At 43.4% G+C, this 24,294-nt stretch overlaps 1 protein-coding gene across 5 annotated transcripts in view; it reads left to right on the plus strand.

Annotated features, from left to right (window-relative positions):
* Window positions 1-24,294, plus strand: part of OLAH (oleoyl-ACP hydrolase) — a 105,707-nt gene that overhangs the window by 66,232 nt on the left and 15,181 nt on the right. For all 5 annotated transcript variants that reach the window (XM_077490864.1, XM_077490865.1, XM_077490867.1 and 2 more), the window contains exons 3-4: window positions 12,106-12,244; window positions 20,592-20,691. In XM_077490864.1, coding sequence (XP_077346990.1) covers window positions 12,106-12,244; window positions 20,592-20,691 — 239 coding nt within the window. The remainder of the gene's footprint in view (window positions 1-12,105; window positions 12,245-20,591; window positions 20,692-24,294) is intronic.

The raw sequence follows: 24,294 nt of genomic DNA on the forward strand, positions 1-24,294 counted from the left end.
ATTTTTGGGACCATTGTCATTTATACAGCAATCACTGCTATACAAATGCAGTGATTCCTGTGTAAATGACACTGGTAGTGAAGGGGTTAACCAGTGGGTGGCAGTGTAGGAGTTAAGTGTTCCTAGGGGTGTGTTACACTAACTGTGGGGGGCTGGGCTTTCTTTTAGTGAACACTGATCTCTGCTCCAATCGCATAGAGCAGAGAACAGCGTCACTTGTTGCTAGGCAGAACTGGGAGATGCTGTTTACAACAGCATCTCCCAGTTCAGCCGCCCCATGAGGCGATCGCAGGTATGCCCATGGCAATCGAGTCCGCGGGACCCGGGACCGGACTCACCGGGGTCCCGACCGGCATGCGAGCGCACCGGTGGTGTCGCGCTCGTGATGGCAGGGCGGCATTTAAAATTGGACGTACCTGTACGCCAATATCCCTGCCCAGGGCCGCTGATAGGGCAGTACAATCAGCCCTGATGTACTGGGCCCGCCCAGATCAGCTACACAGTGGGGCCCGGGCATCATAAACAATTTGTTACTTCGTTTAAAAAAAATCATTTTCTAAACTCTTCCCTGCTTCCACTTGCTTACAGAGTGGGTAAATTGTTTTCCTGGGCCTCATCTGGTCAATGCAGGGGCTCAGGAGGGGAGCACAACAGTGGGACTATTTCTTTATTTTCGGGGCGCATATACATCATGCCGCCCCACTATTTTATTAGTCCCGGCTGGCGGAGTGATATTGTCATTCTCCGTTCGGCTCCCGGCTGCAATCCTCCCCAGATGTGAAGAAGCTGAATGGCTGACAGGGAAGAGCAGGAGGAGATCGTGGCTGCACTGGACACAGTGAGTGGGAAATAGAGGAAAGAATACTCACTGTGTCCTATTATATATCTCACAGCAGGGTACAATCATCACACAGGCAGCACAGCAGGGTCTCTGTCATGGCTCTGTGTTACATTGCTTTTGGGTGCTGACTTTGTTATGGTTGTACTGTTACAGTCTGTTATATGCAATACAGCCATAAGTTAACTAAGTCAGCACTCAACAGCCATGTGACATAAAGTCATGATACATTCATGATAACTTCATGATAGAGCCCCTGCTTACTGTGATGCCTGTGTGATAATTGTAACCTGATGATAATAAGAAACATGCTACTTTAAAAACTAATTTGGAGGAGCAGTAAACATGCAGCGGAGCTGCATGTTTACTGCCCCCCAAACCAATCCCCTTTAATTGCTTCCCATCGTCGCTGGACTGGAAGGTTGATGATATCTCGATATCATCAATGATATGCTCAATCCTCACGATATGCTCTTGAACAAGCATATGATCAAACTGATCTTAGCTTGAGCAGATGCTTTGGAGGGCAGAGGACAGATATGGGGTCTAAAAGACCTCATATCTCCCTATAAAGAGGACCTGTTATGGCCCTTGCTATCGCAAGGAATGTTGTCCACCCCCTGTGAAAGCAAAAATGACAATAAAAAATGTAAAGATACAGTGTAAGATTTTTTTTATTTGTAATTAATAAAATAAAATTGAAAAGAAATGTAAACTGCCCCCTGCTCCTTCATGCTTACTAATTGCAAACATGTTTTGGCTTCACACGCATATGTAAACGGCAACAAACCTGCATTTCACTTCAAGTCGGGGTCAGGGGTGGGGGCAAGGGCGTGGTTGAAGGGGGCCCTGTCAGGTAGGCTGTACGGGGCCCCATGATTTCTAACAGCGGCCCTGTCCCTGCCCATGCCTTTCTGCCGACGTACATCAGCGCGCGCCGGTCGGGAAGTGGTTAAACAAACTGCCTAGTCATGTTACAGGTTTTGCATGTCAAGATACTCACAGAGCAGTTTTGGCATTACCACTATGCAAAGTGATATGCAACATGAGAAAAGACTAATGGCATGCAAAACAGATGTATATGGCCCCCTAGCAACCAGATTTCATTCTTTCTCAGTAAAAAGATGATAGAACATTGAAATTAATTATGGTTGCTAGGTGTTGTGGTTTTCATATTGATTGTTGCCAATAAACACAATATTTTAAACTGCAGTCAAAGCGGAACTGCACTGCATCTGAGCAACACTAATCAAAAACGCTATTTAGATCATTTTTAACCACTTCAATACAGGGCACTTTCGCCCCCTTCCTTCCCAGCCCAATTTTCAGCTTTCAGCGCTCTAGCGCTTTCAGTGACAATTGCGCGGTCATGCTACACTTTACCCAAATGAAATTTTTATAATTTTGTTCGCACAAATAGAGCTTTATTTTGGTGGTATTTATTCACGACTCCGTTTTTTATTTTTTGCGATATAAGCGCAAAAAAGAGGAAATTTGGGAAAAAAAACTATATTTTCTTTTTTTCTATTTTAAAAGAAATCCAATAAAATCTAATTTTGCCATAAATTTAAGCCAAAATGTATTCTGCTACATGTTTTTGGTAAAAAAAATTCTGTTAAGTGTATAATAATTGGTTTGTGTGATCACGGACATATGTACGCAAATGATCATGTACAGATGTGTGCAGGTGATCACGTACATATGTGTGCAGATAATCATTGGGACATGTGATTTTAGTGAGACATATGTGGGGGACATGTTTTTATTATTAGGGACATGTGTTTTTATTATTTGGGGACATGTATGTTTTGGGGACATGTGTGGGGACATTGTGTTTATACTGTGTGGTGTGTTTACTGTGTGGTGATTTGTGTGTACACTAGACTGGTGATCAGTGAGTAAAAAGCTGTAAAAAACAGCTCATACTCACTGATCATCAGCCGGCTGCAGCGATCTGCTCTCCTCTCCTCAGCGATGACTTCTGTGTGATTGGACACGGCCGTCATGTGATCAGGAGGGCCAATCACAGAGCCCCCCTGCCGATCTGAGATGCGCCGTGTCCGGGTGACACGGGCGTATCGGGATCGCGCCGCTGCGCGGGCACGCGCGCGCGCGATCCCGCTCCTTCTGATGGACGTTCCTGAACGTCCTATCAGGAGTAGACGGCTCCCACCTGGCCGTATATGTGCATTGGCCGGGTGGGAAGTGGTTAATATTCAAAGCAAACTCCCCCATCTATCCAGGTCTCCATGCTTTATTTTGCTGAGATTTCTCTTTGAAAACCACTCCTAGCATTTCTGCCAGCAGCCATCTTGAGTAGGGACATATGATTCATGTAGCATTTACTTCCTGGAATCCATCTGCCTTTAGCTCAGGCAGGCGGGTGTGCTTAGCTGAGAAAACCCCTCCTACCCTCCAGAAGACTTCTGGGATGTATGACATAATTTGCCTAGGCATGAAAATCAGGAAGTAACTGGAGAAATGTTTTAAAAAAAAAGTTTAATACAAGTAAATATAATATACTTTCCTATCTATTTACTAATGCTAGCAGCGAAAGGATTAAAATATTCAATGTTAACTGAGAGAGTGAAGTTCCATTTTAATAGGTTTTGTTGGGTCAGTCCTCCAGAAAGTTATTTATTGGTGGAGCCATGGTGCTTGGAGTCTGAAGCTGGCTTTTTGTATGTCTTGGATGCTCCAACAATGAGATCTTCCTGCTCTGATTTTCTGTTCCTGTCCACCTGGGAGTTTGGTGTCTTCCAGTTCACCTCTGTGCGTTCCTGCTCCTCCTCTTATGTTCACCATAACATCAAATAAATAAAAGATCCAACAGGGTGAGCGGGAGCCCCTCATGATGGCCACAGCCGGTGTGCAGAAGATCTCAGCATAGACATCTCACCAACACGGTCCTTTAGATATATATATATATATATATATATATATAAAAAAAAGTCTGATGTTTTAAATAGGCACTGTCTCCCTGAAAAGGTAAAGCATAATGGGCTACTATGCAGCGCATAGTAGCCCATTATGTGTCACTTACCTGACACAGGAGCCAGCGATGTCACCACTGTCCCCTGTAGCATGAAGCGTCCATCTTCCGGGTATCACTGCTCCGGCGCTGTGAGTGGCCGGCGATGTGAGTGGCCGGAGCAGCGATGACGTCAATCCCGCACATGTACACAGGAGCCGCCACTAACGGCATATCGCCGGTATCTCTACGGCACATGAGCCATACACAGCGGTGCCTGTCTTTTTGCAAATATCTCCTAAACCATGTAGGTTCAGGAGCTATTTCATGGACCTACAGGTAAGCCTTAATCTAGGCTTACCTGTAGGTCAAAGTGGTCTGTAAGGGTTTAGAACCAATTTAAGAGATCTTGCTTTCAACAGCAATCTTCCTATAACATTATATGTGCATTCAAAATATTTTAGGAGTAGTATGTACCTGTAAAACCCTCCCTTAGGTAGACATCCAAAGCCCTGCTGCTGGTTGCCACCATTTTGTATGTGATGTCGCAAACTCAGAGCTGTCACTGAAATGACGCTCTAGTATTCCCCTTCACTTGTCCTTGGCAGGTAGGGAGGTGAGGGGTAGGGGAGCTGGTCCAGGACAGGCAGTAGATACTCCAGGAGGAGAAGAGGACTTGTATGGTATGTAGCAGGAGGACAGATGCTATGCTGGGGAATTGACTCTTCCTGAATACTTGTTTTTTTTGTTGTACTTTTACCTACAATGTTGACAGGGTTTCTTTAACTCTCCATGCTCCAGCTAAAGCAGCGGTCTTCAAACTTTGTAAACAAAGGGCCACCTTATTGTCCTTGAGACTTTAGGGGGGCCGGACTGTGGCCAGCGGGAGTAAATAATGTCCTGGTGTCACTGGAAGTAAACAATGTCCCCTCTTTGGTATTGGGGGGAGAAATAGTGCCCCATTGTTGGTGTCATTGGGAGGTTTGATGGAACCGTCCAGCATCCAGCTTGGGTACTTCCATCAAGATATAGCTTCCTCCAGTCTGGAACCAGGAATTCGGTATTACAGGGGCATATTGTACCCAAGATACTAGGTGGCACTAGCTCAGGTACAAATTGGAAATCTATTGAAAACTCACACAGAATTTAAATAACCCACAACTTTAGGTAGGGCTGATCACATTACCCTAACAATACAAACTGTAAACAAGAATATAATTAACATAGTTGAGGACCAGCCAACATACACATATTGCTAATCCACCTCTAGCAACTAATAGCTGACAGTGATTTAATTAGCATGAGCTATATAACTAGTCACTCAAACAAACCTAGGTGCCCAGACCATTCTTTGATTATTCAAGAATCCCTCCTCCTCTCAGACTTTCTTTCACCAGTCTATAACAGTCTATGAGACAAACTCATACAACGTTCCAACAGTCTGCAAAGGTGGAATTAATTTATCTTCAACGATTCCTTGAGGGATATTGTTGATAAATATTTCTGTCCCAAGTGAAGAAGACTCTCCAACACAGTCTGCAGGAGGGCAACCATATTCCCTCTGCCCATTAGCCAGTACAAAATTAATATTGGCCCATACCCTTCAGAAGGGAAGTGTTATTGTCCTTATTCAGCGAAGTAATCCAAGCCTTGCTCTCAGAGTCTATTAAGTGGTTGTCCATCATTAGAGAATTATCTGCTCTCTCCATGGGCCATAATCAGTAGGTAGGAGATTTGCCCCTAGTCCTCTCCAAAAGCCCCTGTCCTGGTTGGGTCTATCACAGGAGGAATAGTGCCCCATCATTGGTGTCAGTGGGTGGAATAGTTCCCCACCACTGGTGTCAGTGGGAGGAATCGTGGTCCAATGTTGTGTCATTGGGAGTTAAAGTTGCCCATCAGTGGTGTCAGTGGGAGAAATAGTGCTTCAATATTGGTGTTAGTGGGAGGAATAGTGCCCCATCCTTTATGCCAGAGGGAGAAATAGTGTCCCATCCTTGGTGTCAGTGGGAGGAATAGTGCCCCATCATTGGTGCCAGTGGGAGGAACAGTGCCCCATCCTTGGTGCCAGTGGGAGGAACAGTGCCCCATCATTGGTGTCAGTGGGAGGAATAGTGCCCTGTTGTCGGTATCAATGACGGGAACTATGCCCCACTGTTTCTGACAGTGGGGGAATAATGCCCCAAGGCAGTGGGGTCTCTATGGGGTGGCTATTAGGACTATACCCCTGAGCCTGGGGCCCCTAGGCCCCACGAGTCCCTCTCTGTCCCGGTCTGGAATGCAGGGGACAGGGGCAGACTGATCCATGGTAGCCGCCTCCATTTGAGTTTACTCTTGGGCACTGGTTGCTAGAGCCGCCAAATGTGTAGCAACCAGTGACATCACGGCCACAACTTCCTTCCTGCCCAGCATTCAAAGCGGAGGAGGCCTAAAGTGTTATGGTCCTGGGACTCCTGGATTGAAGCATCCCGCCACTGGTCCAGTGGTGGCGTGGGGTGCAGAGCAGCGGCATCGAACAAGGAGGGGAGGGCCTGGGCATCTGAGAAGAGCCCAAGAGGGAGTGACAGAGAAGAAGGCAAGGCCTCACCACCATCCACGAGCAGCATCCCCGGCGCCTCCCAGAGCCTGCCCTCCTTCTCCAACTTCCTCGCCCAGCTTGTTGTGACTGGAACACACAAAGAAAACGGGCTGACCGAGGATCGGCGGGAGGTAGGTGGATGACACACTCCTACCCACACAGACAGGGGTTGGGACAGTAGGGACTGCAGGCAGGGCTAGGGGGTCTCTCTTCCACCCCCCCTTTCTCTCACCCTCCCTCAACCCCCTCTCAGCCACCCCCTCTCTATCTCACACTAATGTAAGGGGGAGGCTCTCTGTGGACCCTGATTTAAGAGAGGCTTCTTGGGGACTTTAATGTAAGGGGGAGGCTCTCTGGGGACCCTGATGTATGGGGAGGCTCTCTGGGGACCCTGATGTAAGGAAGGGGCTCTCTGGAGACCCTGATGTAAGGAAGGGGCTCTCTGGAGACCCTGATGTAAGGAAGGGGCTCTCTGGGGACCCTGATGTAAGGAAGGGGCTTTCTGAGGACCCTGATGTAAGGGGGAGGCTCTCTAGGGACCCTGATGTAAAGGGGAGGCTCTCTGGGGACCCTGATGTATGGGGAGGCTCTCTGGGGTCCCTGATGTATGGGGAGGCTGTCTGGGGACCCTGATGTATGGGGAGGCTTTCTGGGGACCCTGATGTAAGGGAGAGGCTCTCTGGGGATCCTGTTGTAAGGGGGATCCACACTCAGATATGTAATAATATATGTATATATATATATTCACACACATGTATATTATATACATGAATGAATGAATGAATGAAATACTTGTATAGCGCACAATGCGAACTGAATCGCCTCTAGGCGCTGTGTATGTGTATGCCCGCCCAAGCGTATGACTCTACTTCGCTGCTATGGACTCTAGCCCCAGATCTTTTGTAGACCTAGCAACGCCCCTGCCCCAAGGGCCAGATAAAACTCCTCCACTGATCTAGAAGAACCCACACATACCTTTTAAATAACTTCCAGATCAGCAACAGATCCCTAAAACCTGGGTGCTATAAATTGAAAATATCAACTTCAGCTTGTGACTTTGAGGTTGGGCATGTCCTTGTCTGCCTCCTGCGTCTCACTATTGACCAGTAGTGCTTACCATTGCAGAGATGGACTGTCCTATAATGTGGGACCAAGGAGCTGATCTCAACTTCACCAACTGAAGATGTAATTCTAATAGCGGAGTTGTCAGAGATTTGGGTTTTTCTTGGAGCTGTGGAAACCACCAAAAAGCATTTATATCCTTCTGAATATTGCATTATTATCAATACAAGTATACTTTATAGAAGGTTGTGAATGTAATAGTTAAAAAACAGTCCACATTAAATATTTGGATAGGGGACAAAGGATTTTATCTCCTTGGTGAGGTCATTGTCCTACTGACTTTATATTAAGATCCAAACCTGACAAGTGTCCACAGAAACTATTTGTGGGGGCTGAAAGGCTGGCAACACATTTCACAGTGCCTGCTGGTAGAAGAACAGGACGGCTCGAGCTCCAAGTCCCAACATTAGCATAGGGAACAATGGCAGAGCGTGGATCCAGCATTCTCAGATCCGCATTGAAGTTCTGGTCACATCGCATATTTCTCCAGTAGAGAAGAAGGCCTCTGTTTCCCAATGAAAGGCATCCACAATATATCCTGCTGCTTGTCACAATGCCTGCCTCTGTTGTGTTGCCATTTGCAGCTAATGGCAACAGGTTAAGGTATCCTGTGTATTCACAACGGGGCCTAGTATGGGTCAGAAGACTTGAGGCCAGCACTGACTCTATTCAGTGCTGGTAAGTAAGAGCTTTCCACATCTCTAGAGGCTGTTCACTCCTCCGATTGATCAAATCAGACAGTTCTACATACGAGAATTTAAAGCTGAACTCCACACAAGCAACTACATCTGCATATACAGTATCTCACAAAGTGAGTACACCCCTTACATTTTTGTAAATATTTTATTATATCTTTTCATGTGACAACACTGAAGAAATGCCACTTTGCTACAATGTAAATTAGTGAGTGTACAGCTTGTATAACAGTGTAAATTTTCTGTCCCCTCAAAATAACTCAACACACAGCCATTAATGTCTAAACCGCTGGCAACAAAAGCGTGTACACCCCTAAGTGACAATCTCCAAAGTGTAAATATTTTGTGTGGCCACCATTATTTTCCAGCACTGCCTTAACCCTCTTGGGCATGGAGTTCACCAGAGCTTCACAGGTTGCCACTGGAGTCCTCTTCGCCTCCTCCGTGATGACATCACAGAGCTGGTGGATGTTGGAGATCTTGCGCTCCTCCACCTTCTGTTTGAGGATCCCCCACAGATGCTCAATAGGGTTTAGGTCTGGAGACATGCTAGGCCAGTCCATCACCTTTACCCTTAACTTCTTTAGCAAGGTGGTGGTCGTCCTGGAGGTGTGTTTGGGGTCGTTATCATGTTGGAATACTGCCCTGCAGCCCAGTCTCCGAAGGGGGGGGGGGGGGATCATGCTCTGCATCAGTATGTCACAGTACATGTTGGAATTGATTGTTCCGTCAATGAACTGTAGCTCCCCAGTGCTGGCAGCACTCATGCAGCCCCAGACCATGATACCCCCACCACCATGCTTGACTGTAGGCAAGACACACTTGTCTTTGTCTACCCTGGTTGCCACCACACATGCTTGACATCATCTGAACCAAATAAGTTTATCTTGGTCTCATCAGACAACAGGACATGGTTCCAGTAATCCACGTCCTTAGTCTGCTTGTCTTCAGCAAACTGTTTGCATGCTTTCTTGTTCATAATCTTTAGAAGAGGCTTCCTTCTGGGACAACGGTCATGTAGACCAATTTGATGCTGTGTGCGGCGTATGGTCTGAGCACTGACAGACTGACCCCCCACCCCTTCAACCTCTGCAGCAATGCTGGCAGCACTTATACGTCTATTTCCCAAAGTCAACCTCTGGATATGACACTGAGCACGTGCACTCAACTTCTTTGGTCGACCATGGTGAGGCCTGTTCTGAGTGGAACCTGTCCTGTTAAACCGCTGTATGGTCTTGCCCACTGTGCTGAAGCTCAGTTTCAGGGTCATGACAATCTTCTTATAGCCTAGGCCATCTTTATGTAGAGCAACAATTCTTTTTTTCAGCTTCTCAGAGTTCTTTGCCATGAGGTGCCATGTTGAACTTCCAGTGACCAGTATGAGAAAGTGAGAGCGATAACGCCAAATTTAACAGGCCTGCTCCCCATTCATACCTGAGACCTTGTAACACTAACAAGTCAAATGACACCGGGGAGGGAAAATTATTAATTGGCACCAATTCGCACACTTTCACTTACAATGCGAATGGGGCAGTCTCTCTGTGCCTATTACCATTCTTATTTCAGTCAAAAAAATGGGGGTGCCAAAGCTGCTCGCTTGCCTAGGGCCCCATTCTTCAGATGTCATCTCTGCACCTGGCCCCTGGTGCTTGAACATTGTTGGTCTTCTAAACTGGTCTAAGCAAATTGGTTGAATATCCTTACATATACCCACTAAGGTAACTGGCCTTAGGTGATAGACAGAGATGAAACAAATCCTTCTACATAAGTTTTACCCGTTTACCTATGGTCATTTTTGCCCTACATCCATTCAAAGTGCAGAATTTACACAGGATCTCTCAGCTCTGAAAAGCAGGGGGGGGGGGCTGCTGCTGACGTTGCATAAATGAGGAGAGCTCTGAGAACTGATTGGAGGGAAGAGACACACCCTCCAATCACACAGCACATGGGAACAGAGCTGAGGCTGTCAATCAGTTGGAGCTCCCTCCCCTGTCAACATTTTTCTCTTGGAGTCAGGAAAACTTGCCAGAAGTAACTCATGCTTATAGCAAAGGAACGGGACAGTGGAAATAAATGACACTTAGTGATCTGGATTGAGAAAGTACACGCTTTAGAAAGATATGTATTGTTCATATTTCATGTCTGAGATTTACAACTACATTAACCGCTTGCCGACCAACCGCTGCAGTTGTACTGTGGCAGAATGGCACCGGCAGGTGAATCACTGTTACGTTACGTCAGTTCCTAAGGCAGCCACTAGGGGCGGGCGTGCTGCTTGCTCCCGGAGCCGGTGCGAGTGCCCGGCGGTCTCGATGACAGCTGGGCTCACGTGATCGCTCATAACACGGCGAGAACCAGGATCTCTGTGTGTAAACACAAAGATCCCGATTCTCAGAAGGGAGAAGTGACAGATCGTCTGTTCATACAAAGTATGAACAGCGATCTGTCATCTCCCCTAGTCTGTCCCACCCCCCTTCAGTTAGAACACACATTAGGGAACACAATTAACCCTTGATCGCCCCCTAGTGTTAACCCCTTCACTTCCATTAACATTTTTACAGTAATCAATGCATTTTTGTAGCAATGATCGCTGTATTAATGCCAGTGGTCCCAAAAAATGTGTCAGAATTGTCCAATGTGTCTGCCATAATGTCGCAGTCATGCTAAAAATCTCAGATCGCTGCCATTACTGGGAAAAAATAATAATAATAAAAATGCTATAAATCTATCCCTTATTTTGTAGATGCTATAACTTTTGCGCAAACCAATCAATATACGCTTATTGCGATTTTTTGTTTACCAAAAATATGTAGAAGAATACATATCGGCCCAAACTGATAAAAAATTCGCTTTTAAAAAAAACAAAAAATGGGGATATTTATTATAGTAAAAAGTACAAAATTTTGTGTTTTTTTTTTTTTTTTTTTCAAAATTGTCACTCTTTTTTTTGGTTTATAGCACAAAAAATAAAAACCGCAGAGATGATCAAATACCACCAAAAGAAAGCTCTATTTGTGGGGAAAAAAGGACGCCAATTTTGTTTGGGTACAAGGTAGTACGACCGCCCAATTGTCAGTTAAAGCGAGTGCCGAATCGCAAAAAGTGCTCTGGTCAGGAATGGGGTAAAATCTTCCGGGGCTAAAGCCGTTACTTAAGGTGGATGTAAACCCTCACATATACCCAGTGAATTGAACAGCCTCAGATTATACATGAGACAAGTCTCCCTACATAAGTTTTAATTGTATATCTGCTGTCTTCAGCTTTATATATTTTTTAGAAAGTTCAGATCATGTTAAGAGATTTTCTCTTCCTGGTTAGCAGTAGGAGTGGATTATTGACATGCAGCCAAGACAGCTGATTGGAGGAAAGGCACACACCCCCCACTCCTCATTGGCGAAGGAAGGAAGTAATGTGCAGAGAGCTCTGCTCTGAATAGACCAGCGCTGTGCTAATCTATTTATAGTAACCTCCCATGACACAAATTTCAGGCTGCTTTTGTCTCCTGTGTCGGAGAACTTGTCAGAAGTTATCAGGCTGATCACAGAGCTACGGAACAGAAGAAACACATGGGACTCTTTCCGCTTTGTAGAGAGATAAGAAAACACAAAAGATATATGTGCCCAGCTCAAATTTCATGAATTGGGTTTACATTCACTTTAAGCAGCAGAAAATTTTGAAATTTGTCAAGTTTGGTATGGGCTGTATGTGATGGACATTTATCATGTAAAAGCATTAATGTGTTTTGTTTAGATGTTCTATCTAAGCTAGGACCCCCCTGGCCTTATTTCCTGCTTCTTGATGTATGTAGCAAAAAAACTATGGAAATGTGAAAGGGGAACCTGAGAGCCATCTAAGGTATGCCTTCTAATATTAAATATTAAAATCTTCACTTTTTCTTCTCCAGTGTACTCCCTCAGACTTCCTGGAAGAGAGTCTCGTTCCCGAGAACCATTTCCTCACAGCTTAGACCAGTTAGTGGATGAGATTACAGATGTGTTGCTGCCATTGCTGCGTGAGAAGCGGTTTGCATTTTTCGGCCACAGGTAAACTTGTGTTTGAGACAGTTTAGCAATCTTAGGCATTCATTCTCAACCAGGAATCCATGGAACCCTAGAGTTCCTCCAGAGTTGTGTTGTGTAATTGACCTTCCTTTTGGTGGTGCCTGCATACTGTAGTTCTGGGTACAGCACCACTTGGCAGAGCCAACGGCATAATACCAATGATCTTCCTGGCTGTCTGTAAGGATGACATTCTGATCACCAGTGCAAGGGGAGCATTCTACCCACCGACCACTAATGAATTGATTTTAGCAAGGGTTCTTTAACCACTTAACAACCGCCCATAGCCGATTAACGGCTTCAGGGCGGTTGTTTAACTCTGGGGCACGCACACGAGAGCATCCGTGACCGCCGGTGTTCTGCCATATAGTGTCCGGCCATCATATAGCGTCCGCCCCGTACTGCGAATGCGCTCATCGCGGCCGTTTACCACGCGATCACTCCGTCAAATGACGGAGTGATCACTTGTAAACAAACCAGCGTCATGTTATGACGCCGGTTCCTCCCTCCCCCTCTCTGTACCGATTGGTACAGCGGAGGGGGAGAGATCGTGTCAGCAGCGCTGTGGGCTGCATCTGCAGTGTCCACATTGCTGCTCACCGAATTTAACCCCTCCATACCCTGGCAATACTCTGCAATACCAGCTAATACTCTGCAATGCCAGCTAATACTCTGCAATGCCAGCCAATACTCTGCAATACCCCCAATACTAATATTCTCCAATACCCCCCAATACTCTGCAATACCCCCAATACTCTGCAATACCCCTAATACTCTCCAATACTCTCCAATACCCCCAATACTCTGCAATACCCGCCAATACTCTGCAATACCCGCCAATACCCACCAATAATCTGCAATACCCCGCCAATACTCTGCAATATCCCGCCAATACTCTGCAATACCCTGCCATAAATTGCCATACCCAGCCATACTTGGAGATACCCTGCAATACCCAGCCATACACGGAGATACCCAGCCATACTCGGAGATACCCAGCCATACTCGGAGATACCCAGCCATACTCGGAGATACCCTGCAATACCCAGCCATAGACGCCCCCCCCCCCCCCTCGCCGCCCTCCGGTGCTTCTACCAAATCGCCAATACGATCAAAGCCAGAATCTTTTTATTTATTTTTTTATTTTATTTCAGGCTTCCCAGCCTAGAGGTGAGATGTGGGGTCTTATTGACCTCATATATCACTGTAAAGAGGACCTGTCATCCCATATTCCTCTTACAAGGGATGTGTACATTCCTTGTAATAGGAATAAAAGTGATCAAAAATTTATTTTTGGGGAAAAAAATGTCAAACCAAAATAAATAAAGTAAAATGAACAATAAAAAAATAAAATAAATTTAAAGCGCCCCTGTCCCCATGTGCTCGCATGCAGAAGCGAATGCATACGTAAGCCCCGCTTACATATGAAAACGGTGTTCAAACCACACATGTGAGGTATCGCCGTGAACGTTAGAGCGAGAGCTATAGTTCTAGCCCTAGACCTCCTCTGTAACTCAAAACATGTAACCAGTAAAAAAAATTTAAAGTGTCGCCTATGGGGATTTTTAAGTAGCGACATTTGGCGCCATTCCACGGGCATGTGCAATTTTGAAGAGTGACATGTTAGGTATCTATTTACTCAGCATAACTTCATCTTTCACTTTATGCAAAAATTGGGCTAACTTTACTGTTTTTTTTTTTTTTAAGCACAAAACTGTTTTTTCCCCCCAAAAAAACGCGTTCGAAAAATTGCTGCGCAAATACCGTGTGAGATAAAAATTTGCAACGACCACCATTGTATTCTCTAGGGTCTTTGCTAAAAAAAATATATAATGTTTTGGGGTTCTATGTAATTTTCTAGCAAATAAATTATGATTTTTACATGTAGGAGAGAAATGTCAGAATTGTCCTGGGTGCTCCAGAACGCCTGATGGCGCTCCCTGCATTTTGGGCCTCTGTATGTGGCCACGCTGTTTAAAAATCTCACACATGTGGTATCGCTGTACTCGGGAGTAATAGCAAATGTGTTTTTAGTAATTTGTGGTATGCATATGCTGTGTGTGAGAAATAAACTGATAATATGACAATTTTGTGGAAAAAAAAAGGAAAAAAAATCTTGATTTTGCAAAGAATTGTGGGAAAAATGACAACTTCAAAAAACTCATCATGCCTCTTACTAAATACCTTGGAATGTCTTCTTTCCAAAAAGGGGTCATTTGGGGGGTATTTGTAATTTTATAAATAAATGGGGGGTGGGTTGCGCTATGGAACCTTAAGAGTGAATAAAAGTGTAAAGGTAAGAGCAGCCTCTATTGATTTCCACCCGGGGGTGGAAAGGTGCAGAAACAAAGGGAAATAATAGATGTGGCGCTATACCTATATGTGGGGGTTACCATTAGGTTGGTATATAAAATATGTGAACAAAAGTGTGCTAAATGTGTTAGTCAATTTTCACATGTGTGAGAGTAATTCCTAACGTGCTGGTTAGTTTTGGGCAGAGATAATATATATTTACCAGCGTGCTGGTTCAAAAACCAAAATTATGAAAAAACAAAAAACAAAAATACAAAAAATATATAAAAAATATCCAAAAAATAATAAACACACAATGCACAACAGTTGCAATAGATCACGGTATGGCAAATCCTGTGACTTTCTTATGCTATACTTATCTCTATAGCAATATGCAATGCTAAAGTGCAGGTGCGAATAAATTCATATGAAACAGAAAGTTGGGACTAGGTGTGGTACCTGGTAAAATGACCGTGAGAAAAATATAATAAAGTGCCACGAAATAATAAAATATCACAGTGATAGTATAAACTGGTATTAAGTCTGCTAGTGATGCTATATAAAAATTAATAAAATTAATATGAAACCTAAATACCATACACATAAAGCATAAATGTAATAAAATAATAAAATAATATAATATAATGCAAAGGATTAGAAAAATAGAGATAGAAATATGCAAAAAACGTGCAAAAAATAGTGCAAAAGATGTGCAAAAAATGCAGGCAAATTGTAAACATTAGACGTGATGAAGCAAGTCTCTATTAGGTGGCGGAAAAATCCGCAGGTGCAAAAAGGAGGGGAGTGATGTTTTCCAATCGTGTTCTTCACATTCGGTGGCTTAAAAGGGTATTAAATTATTATGCTCTCACCGGAAGGAGGACCCCATCCGGGGTGGATCAACTTTCACAATATTAGCTATTGTGCGGCTCTCTGGCTTCCTTCAGCTGTAAAGGTTAGGGATCCCTCGTTCCTCCGTGAGTGCAATATGCCACGTTTGTATAGAGTAGAGAAGAGGCACATCCATAGTGTGATACCGTTTTAAAAAATTTGTTTATTGCAGCAAATAGGTAAAAAATACTCACAAACAAGTAGTTTAAAAGTGCGGTAGTGTGTACAGCTTTAAAATTCCCGCCAGCATAAGCATAGCATAGCATAAGAAAGTCACAGGATTTGCCATACCGTGATCTATTGCAACTGTTGTGCATTGTGTGTTTATTATTTTTTGGATATTTTTTATATATTTTTTGTATTTTTGTTTTTTGTTTTTTCATAATTTTGGTTTTTGAACCAGCACGCTGGTAAATATATATTATCTCTGCCCAAAACTAACCAGCACGTTAGGAATTACTCTCACACATGTGAAAATTGACTAGCACACTTTTGTTCACATATTTTATATACCAACCTAATGGTAACCCCCACATATAGGTATAGCGCCACATTTGTAATTTTATGGCATGTTAGGGTCTCAAGAATTGAAATAGGCCGTCAGTCCTTCAGGTGTGATCAATTTTCAGATATTGGCACCATAGCTTGTGGACTCTATAACTTTCACAAAGACCAAATAATATCCACCAATTTGTACTTATTTTTACCAAAGATATGTAGTGGTATAAATTTTGGCCAAAATTTATAAAGAAAAATTACTAATCTGCAAAATTTTATAACAGAATCAAAGAAAAATTCATTTTTTTACAGAATTTTCGGTCTTTTTTCTTTTATAGCACAAAAAAAAAAAACCGAGAGGTGATTAAATACCACCAAAAGAAAGCTCTATTTGTGTGAAAAAAAGGACAAAAATTTCATATAGGTCCAGTGTTGCATGACTGAGTAATTGTCATTCAAAATGTGAGAGCACATTTTGGAAAATTGGTCTGGTTATTAAGGGTGTTTAAGTGCCCAGTGGTCAAGTGGTTAAAGAGGAAGTAAACCCTGGTGGGTTTTACTTCCTCTTTATTTCCCTGCAAAGTTAAAGAATAATGGGCTACTATGCATCGCAAAGTAGCCAATTATGTGTCACCTGAAACTGAAGCCTGTGATGTTACCGTTGTACCCACTAGCAGGGAGTGTCCATCTTCACCCCTCTTCCCTCTGGGGGCCACTAAATCCGGTGTCTTGTCAAATAACGTCCTCCATCCGATAGTGTCCGCTGCGTACTGCGCATGCGCAGTACACAGCAACACAGATTTCGAAAATTGCCGAGGATGAATGGCGCCTGCGCCGTGAGTCCAGGTTCTATCCCCACTATCCAAGTGGACATAGAGTAGGAATAAAAAAGAGCCGAGTGCAGCGAGGCCGAAGCGTGTCCGCTTGGATGGTGGGGCTACCACCTCCACTCACGGCGCAGGCGCAGTTCAGCTTCGGAGATTTTCCGAAGCTTCGTCTGCTCCGTACTGCGCATGCGCAGTACGGTCCGGACACTATTTGATGGCCGGACACTATACGGCAGAACACCGGCTCTGTGACTGGCTGTAGTCGTGTGACGTCACTCCCGTACGGGAGCTGCCAGTCACAGCATGACCCCTATTAGAAACAGCACAATGTTCCCTTTATAAAGTGCACATGCTCTGTAGTCATTGGCGCTTGGGTCTTTGGTAAATATCTCCTAAACCGTGGAGGTTTAGGAGATATTTTGAGCACCTACAGGTAAGTCTTGTTATAGGCTTACCTGTAGGTAAAAGTAGTTGTACAGGGTGTACAACCACTTTAAGACCTGAAAAAATATATTTTTTTTTTTTTCACGTGTCCATCTGGGATAAATAGGTTGAGAAAAGCTCATCTAGGGACTCCCTGCCTCCATGAACAAAACACAAATTCCCTGTAAATAGGTGTGGCTCTCAGTATGTGCATTAAATGTATTCCATGCGTGTTAATACACTATAGAAGCCTATCTTGTGTGGACTTTGAAAGGCAATGAGCTGCTATCTTAGATGTGATGTCAATAGCACCAGCAGACTCAGAGCTGTCACTCAAGTGATACAGTATAGTATTCCTCTTTGCTTTTACATTGGTAGCTACATAAAAGGTATATAGGTAAAGGTGGTGAACCTGGGCTAGCACAGAGCGTAATGAGACACCCCTACAAGAGGAGTGCAAGAAGCACACTGCAAGTGAATAATTTTATTAAATTATGGAAATGAAAACACTGCAGGTAGGCATTTGAAGGGAATTCCAGGCTAAATCTTACTATACTTAAAACAGCTCCCACCCCCTCCTAACTCCTATTCTAACTACCCTATAGAAGGAAGATGTGTATGCTTACCTACTCTCAGGGCAGTCCAGTCCAGTCACATGATCGGCTCCCAGCGCCAGCTTCAGGGGAGAGGAGGGACAGCCAACAACGGATTCCCCATGGTAGTGACCACACCACCCAGGCATTCCAGCCATTGTTGGCGCTATCTGCTCCCCTGAAGATGGCCGCTGAAGTGATCACGTGACCGGACCAGAGCACCCTGAAAATAGGTAAGTAGAAGCATCTTCCTTCTACAGGACAGTTAAAATATAAGTTAGCCATTTTAAGCTTAGTTAGATCTAGCCTTGAATTACATTTTAAAATACTTAATTTTTCTGTGCTTTTACCTGGAGTTTTTCAAGTTGGTGACAGGGTCTCTCGTCACAAAATGTAATTTGTTTGTACTCTGCAAAATATTAGCTTTGCTAGACTGCAGGCACCTGAACCAGCATGTTATTACTTTTCTCAGGCTTCCTTACACCCCAGTATGCCTTCTAATAATCCAGAATTCCCTGTAAAGATTGACTTTCTGTGGGCACCTGTACAGGACTTGCCAAGCTACCTCTTGCACCCATGTAATAGCCCTCTGTCCTGGTGTTTAGCTACTCAAACAATAAACACTATGGGCATGGCAGAATGAGCATCCCTTATTTTCATATACTTGGACGTATTCACTATTTTCCAGGGTGGTGGTTTAATATTGGAAAGGTAAGTGGTGCTTCTTAAGGCGGTTGTTCAGTCTGGGAAAAAGAAAAGTCAGCAGCTACAAAACTGTAGCTGCTGACTTTTAATAAAAGGACACTTACCTGTCCAGGAATCCAGCGCTGTCCTCACCCGGGCTAGTTCTTCACTAGCGCCAGCATCCTAACCGTTTGGAAGCTGACTATGCTGCTTTTGGCTTCACAGCCAGCTGCCCACTGTGAAAGATCACACAGACTTCTGGGACACATCGCAGGTCCTGCAAGGAGGAAGGGGTGGAGGAGAACTTCCGCTCAGATCCCCTAGGTTATCCGAGCGGAAGTGTCAAAACCAGGTACCCGCTGCCCACCCCCACCTCCCCCCTCCAAAAAAATGTGCCATATGTCAGAGGAGCGAGGGAGGATACCTTAAAGTGGAAATTCCCCTTTTGGGTGGAGTTATGCTATAAAAAGTGAGCCTGTTACTTTCTCACGTATCGTTCCAACGCTGCATCTGTCCCCCGCCAGCTCAAACACTGCCGATCGCTCGGTTCTCAGAGCTCTGCTCTGCCCACCCTCTCACTGGAGCACCTGGCTGTGAAGGGGGCGGGAGCAACTGGCACAGGCTCTCAGGGCCTCGCTGAGATGCTAAGCCAGGTGCCAGTCCAGGGTTGTGGGCGGATCCTGACCATATTTTCATGATCCTTCCTCAGCCTGGCCCAGCTCTGTGACATCAGCTGACAGTGGGCTGTCTGCTGAAAACGGGTCACAGGAGTGCAGAACGAACTTCACTCCTGTAATCCACAGGAGAAGTACAGCCAAAGGAACTTTACCAGTACTTCTCCTTCTAAAGCTGCCATACGTGGTTAGTTTTTTTTTTTCTTTTTTCATTCAGCCAGTGGGTTGAATGAAAAAAAAAAGTAGGAGAGTCCTTCATCCACAGAAATAGATGGAGGAATTCCCCCTACCAGGACACTGTATTATTATTATTCTTTTTTTTTATTGCTTTTAAGTACGCTGTATTCTGACAGTGGTGTCGTAATACGCTGATCATTGGCTGCAGCTGCTGATCGATAACAGTCTTCCAGCATATGCCTGGACAGAAGTCGATCAAACAATTGAGTCCATTTAAGACTCTTCTAGGATCATTCAGAAATCATTGACAGATGCATTTGAGCAACAGTTGACCTTTTTCTGATCTACATTTGACCTGCTTTAATCCGGTTTTGCCATACCATAGACTTAATCTGATCAATAAACTCTGCACGCTGGAGGAAAAATTACCACTTAGCGACACCAAATCAATTCACTGCCTCACCACTGCCACCTTAAGGAATTCCTTTGAGAAAGTAGCAAGGACGAAACGTGTTAGGGCATGGCTGCACAGCAACTGGAAATTACATCAGACTTTGATCCGGAAGTGATGCAGCCAGGGGACCGGTTGGGACGCTGGTTACTCGACTTGCATGTTCGGTGTACAGTAGTAGGTCTGGTGGGAGAGCTTCCTTTATTGTGTTTGGAAACTTTGAGCCTGATTTTTTATTGATGCTTGTGAGCGGCATTTTGTAACTCATTATTTCATTATTTAATATCTGAGAGCCCCTTTAAAGGGGAAGAAGTGGTGGAAGTAGGAGACCTGAGGAAAATAAGAGAGCACTTCCCTATGAAAAGCCTTCTATGCCAATCATTATTATAGAAGGCATAGGAATTTGGTGATGTTAACTAAATGGGAGCAGTATATCACAGATCACGACTAATGTCACTAATTTGGTGCCTTGATAATTGGTGGTGAAAATTGTAGACACTGGGATCACTTTTTCTTTTATGAACACTGGAATAACTTTTACTTTTGAGGACTTTATATTATGATTATTATTTATATGTGTGAACACATATGGTTTATGTAAATCGTTTTTGAATGAATGCAAATCATAGCACTGCCTCAAATTTAGAATTTAATTTGAATTTGGCATATCATAGACTTGTATAGGAAAATCTGATTAATGCAAACAAATTCCCAACAACATAGGCCCTTAGACGGATAAGCAAGAGGAATGCCATGGATCACTTTAATCTAACTCTGTAAAGTTTTTTATGTTCCAGTAAACATGTTTTCTTTTATCCTCAGTTTTGGGTCATTGAGCAGTTTTGCTACAGCAATAAGACTGAAGGAGAATTATGGACTGGAGCCCATTCATCTATTTGTGTCCGGAGCCTCTGCCCCTCACGTGAGTCAGCTATATAATATCCTGGAGGCGTCTATGAAAAAATATAGGAGGTGCCCATCACAACCAATCAGATCAAAGTTGTCATTTCTCATGTGCAGCTTAGAAAATGAACGCAGCTATCTAACTGCAATGATATTGTACAATGTATTTTCTTGGTCTACCCCCAAAATATTTGTGTTCTAATTGCCTCAATGGGGTCCAGATTTGGAAAATGGTGATTAATGTGTGGATTTTTAATAGAACATTTAGGTCTTGTAGTTTAAGAGGCATTTTTATATAGTGGGAAATGATCAGCTGGCTGATAAATTACAGATTATGTACAATTGGGGCTTTGTCGAAGCTGTCACCATATTTATTAAACACAGTGAGCCAGACAAACTGTTGTCAGTACACTAAATATTTGGCACATGGAAACTTCTCTTTGGATGCTCCAAATCATAGTCTAGCTTCAAGGGTTTTAAATGAAAGATGCAACTAATGCGGTAACTGTAAAAAAAAAAAAATCTCAGCTCCAGGAGGATTTACCCTGCAATGGAATGACCATGCCATTTTTTTGCGATACGGCACTGCGTTGTTTTAACTGACAATTGCACGGTCATGCGACGCTGTACTCAAACAAAATGGACATACCTTTTTTTTACCACATATAGAGCTTTCTTTTGGTGGTATTTGATCATCTCTACAGTTTTTATTTTTTTGCGCTATAAACAAAAAAGACTGACAATTATGAAAAAAACAAACAAACAATATTTTTAACTTTTTTATTATAATAATCACTCCCCCAGAAAATGTAAAAAAAAAAACACATTTCATCAGTTTAGGCCAATATGTATTCTTCTACATATTTTTGGTAAAAAAAAATTGCAGTAAGTGTATATTGATTTGTTTGCGCAAAAGTTATAGCGTCTACAAAATAGGGGATAGATCTATGGCATTTTATTTATTATTTATATATATATATATATATTATATATATTATATATATTTTTTTACTAGTAATGGCAGTGATCTGTGATTTTTAGTGGGACTGTGACATTGCGGAGGACAGATTGGACACTTTTGACACTTTTTTTGGGACCAGTGACATTCATACAGCGATCAGTGCTATAAAAATGCACTGATTACTGTATAAATGTTTCTGGCACAGAAGGGGTTAACACCAGGGAGCGCTCAAGGGGTTAAATGTGTCCTAGGTAGGTGTTTCTAACTGGGAGGGAAGTGAACTGACTGGGAGTACAGAGAGATTGCTGTTCATAATCACTAGGAACAGACGATCACACTGTACTCCCCTGACAGAATGGAAATCTGCTTTGTTTCCATTGGCAGATCCCCGTTCTGCCTCTCTGTGGAACGATCATGGGTGGCTGGCGGACATCGCAGCCGCTGGCCACGCACATTGGCCTGGTGCTGCGGGTGTACCCATGCGCTTTCTGTATCTATTATACGAAGCACCTTACCAGTACAACGATTCACGCAATACAGCCGCCCTGCTGCAGCATAACTAGATGAAAGATGCAACAAATGCGGTAACTGTAAAAAAATCCCAAGTGTAACCTTTCCCAAAAAAAGTCTCATAATCTGTACAAAATAAATAATGGTACAAAAAATAACTGTCATCATTTTGCACAACAGGGCTGTGTAGTAGCATGCTTATGGGATGATGAAATTAGACCATTACACGTTCTATTATGTGGCAATAGGATGATGAAACAAGACCGTTACACATTCTATTATGTGCTAAATATGTGTTACAATATAACAGTTTATTAGACATGCAATGTGCCTGTGACTGAACCGTCCAGCACCCAGCTTTCCTCCCAGTCTGAAACCAGGAACCAGGTATTCTAGCTGAATATTGCATCCAAGATACTAGCTTAGGTGCAAATTGGAACTCAAACTCTTTATTGTAAAATATATACCATGCAAAATCAGATAAGAGTGTGATCACTTTACCCTAACAATACAAACTGTAAACAGGAATACAATTAACATACAGTGTCTTCAAAAAGTATTCATACCCCTTGAAATTTTTAACATTTTGTCACGTTATAACCAAAAACTTAAATGTATTCTATTGGGATTTTATGTGATAAATCAACACAAAGTGGCACATAATTGTGAAGTAAGAAGTCCTGTTTGCAGTTTGCGGGAAGCCATGTGAAAGAAGGTGGTCTGGTCAGATGAGACCAAAATGTAACTTTTTGACCTAAAAGCAAAACGCTTTGTGTGGCTAAAAACTAACACTGCACATCACCCTGAACACACCATCCCCCACTGTGAAACATGGTGGTGGCAGCATTATGTTTTTGGGATGCTTTTCTTCAGCAGGGACAGGAAAGCTGGTCAGGGTTGATGGGAAGATGGATGGAGCCAAATACAGGGCACTCTAAGCCCTTGTACACACGGTCGGAGATTCCGACAACCAAATCCGTCAGAGTAATTCCGACGGATTAATTCCGGAAGAGGTCCGAAAGTGATGTTGCATACACACGGTCGGACTAAGTTGTCGGAAAATCCGATTGTACATAACGTGATGACGTTATTTTGTTACGACGGGACTACGTTCAGGCTAGTAGGCAATAGCTTTGGTCTAGGAATTTGATCTGAGCATGCGTGGCACTTTGTCCGTCGGAGTAGGCTACACATGATCGGAGTATGTCCGATCGGAGCATTTTGTCTGAAAATTTTACTGGCAAGTTGGAAAAGTTGGTCCGTCGAAAATTCCGACGGAAACAGTCTGATGCAGACCACACACAGTCGGAATATCCGACAAAACGGTCCGATAGGACACATTCTGTCGGAATCTCCGACCGTGTGTACAAGGGCTTAGAAGAGACTGAGGTTCACCTTCCAGCAAGACAACGACCCTAAACATACAGCCAGAGCTACAATGGAATGGTTTAGATCAAAGCATATTCATGTGTTAGAATGGCCCAGGCAAGTCCAAACCTAAATCCATTCAAGAATCTGTGGCAAGACTTGACAGAGCTTGAGCTATTTTGCAAAGAAGAATGGACAAAAACGTCACTCTCTAGATGTTCAAAGCTGGTAGAGACATCCCCAAAAAGACTTGCAACTGTAATTGCAGCGAAAGGTGGTTGTGTTGACTGAATACAAATACACTACACACTTTTCAATTATTTATTTGTAAAAAAAATTGAAAAACATTTATAATTTTCCTTCTATTTCACAATTATTTGCCACTATGTGTTGGTCTATCACATAAAATCCCAATAAAATACATTTACCTTTTTGGTTGTAACATGACAAAATGTGGATAATTTTAGAGGGTATGAATACTTTTTCAAGGCACTGTAGCTAAACAACAGCAAACATAAACAGTAAGCTAATCCACATCTAGCAACTAATAGCCGACAGTGATCTAATAAACATGAACTAATTAACAACTAGCCACTTAAACAAGCCAAGGTGCCCAGACCATTCTGCATCCAGCCCATAACCCTGGATACACAAAGTACATTACACATTATGATAAGGATAAACACATAACATTCCACAAGGTTTCGATAACAAAGTAAAGTGGACACAATATTATTCACATCTCCAAGAGATGAGAAGACATACCGTATATACTCGAGTATA

The sequence above is a fragment of the Lithobates pipiens genome, unplaced genomic scaffold (assembly GCF_037356315.1).
Source record: "Lithobates pipiens isolate NorthernLeopardFrog02 unplaced genomic scaffold, aLitPip1_a1.2 Scaffold_19, whole genome shotgun sequence".
Classification (NCBI taxonomy): Eukaryota; Metazoa; Chordata; class Amphibia; order Anura; family Ranidae; genus Lithobates; species Lithobates pipiens.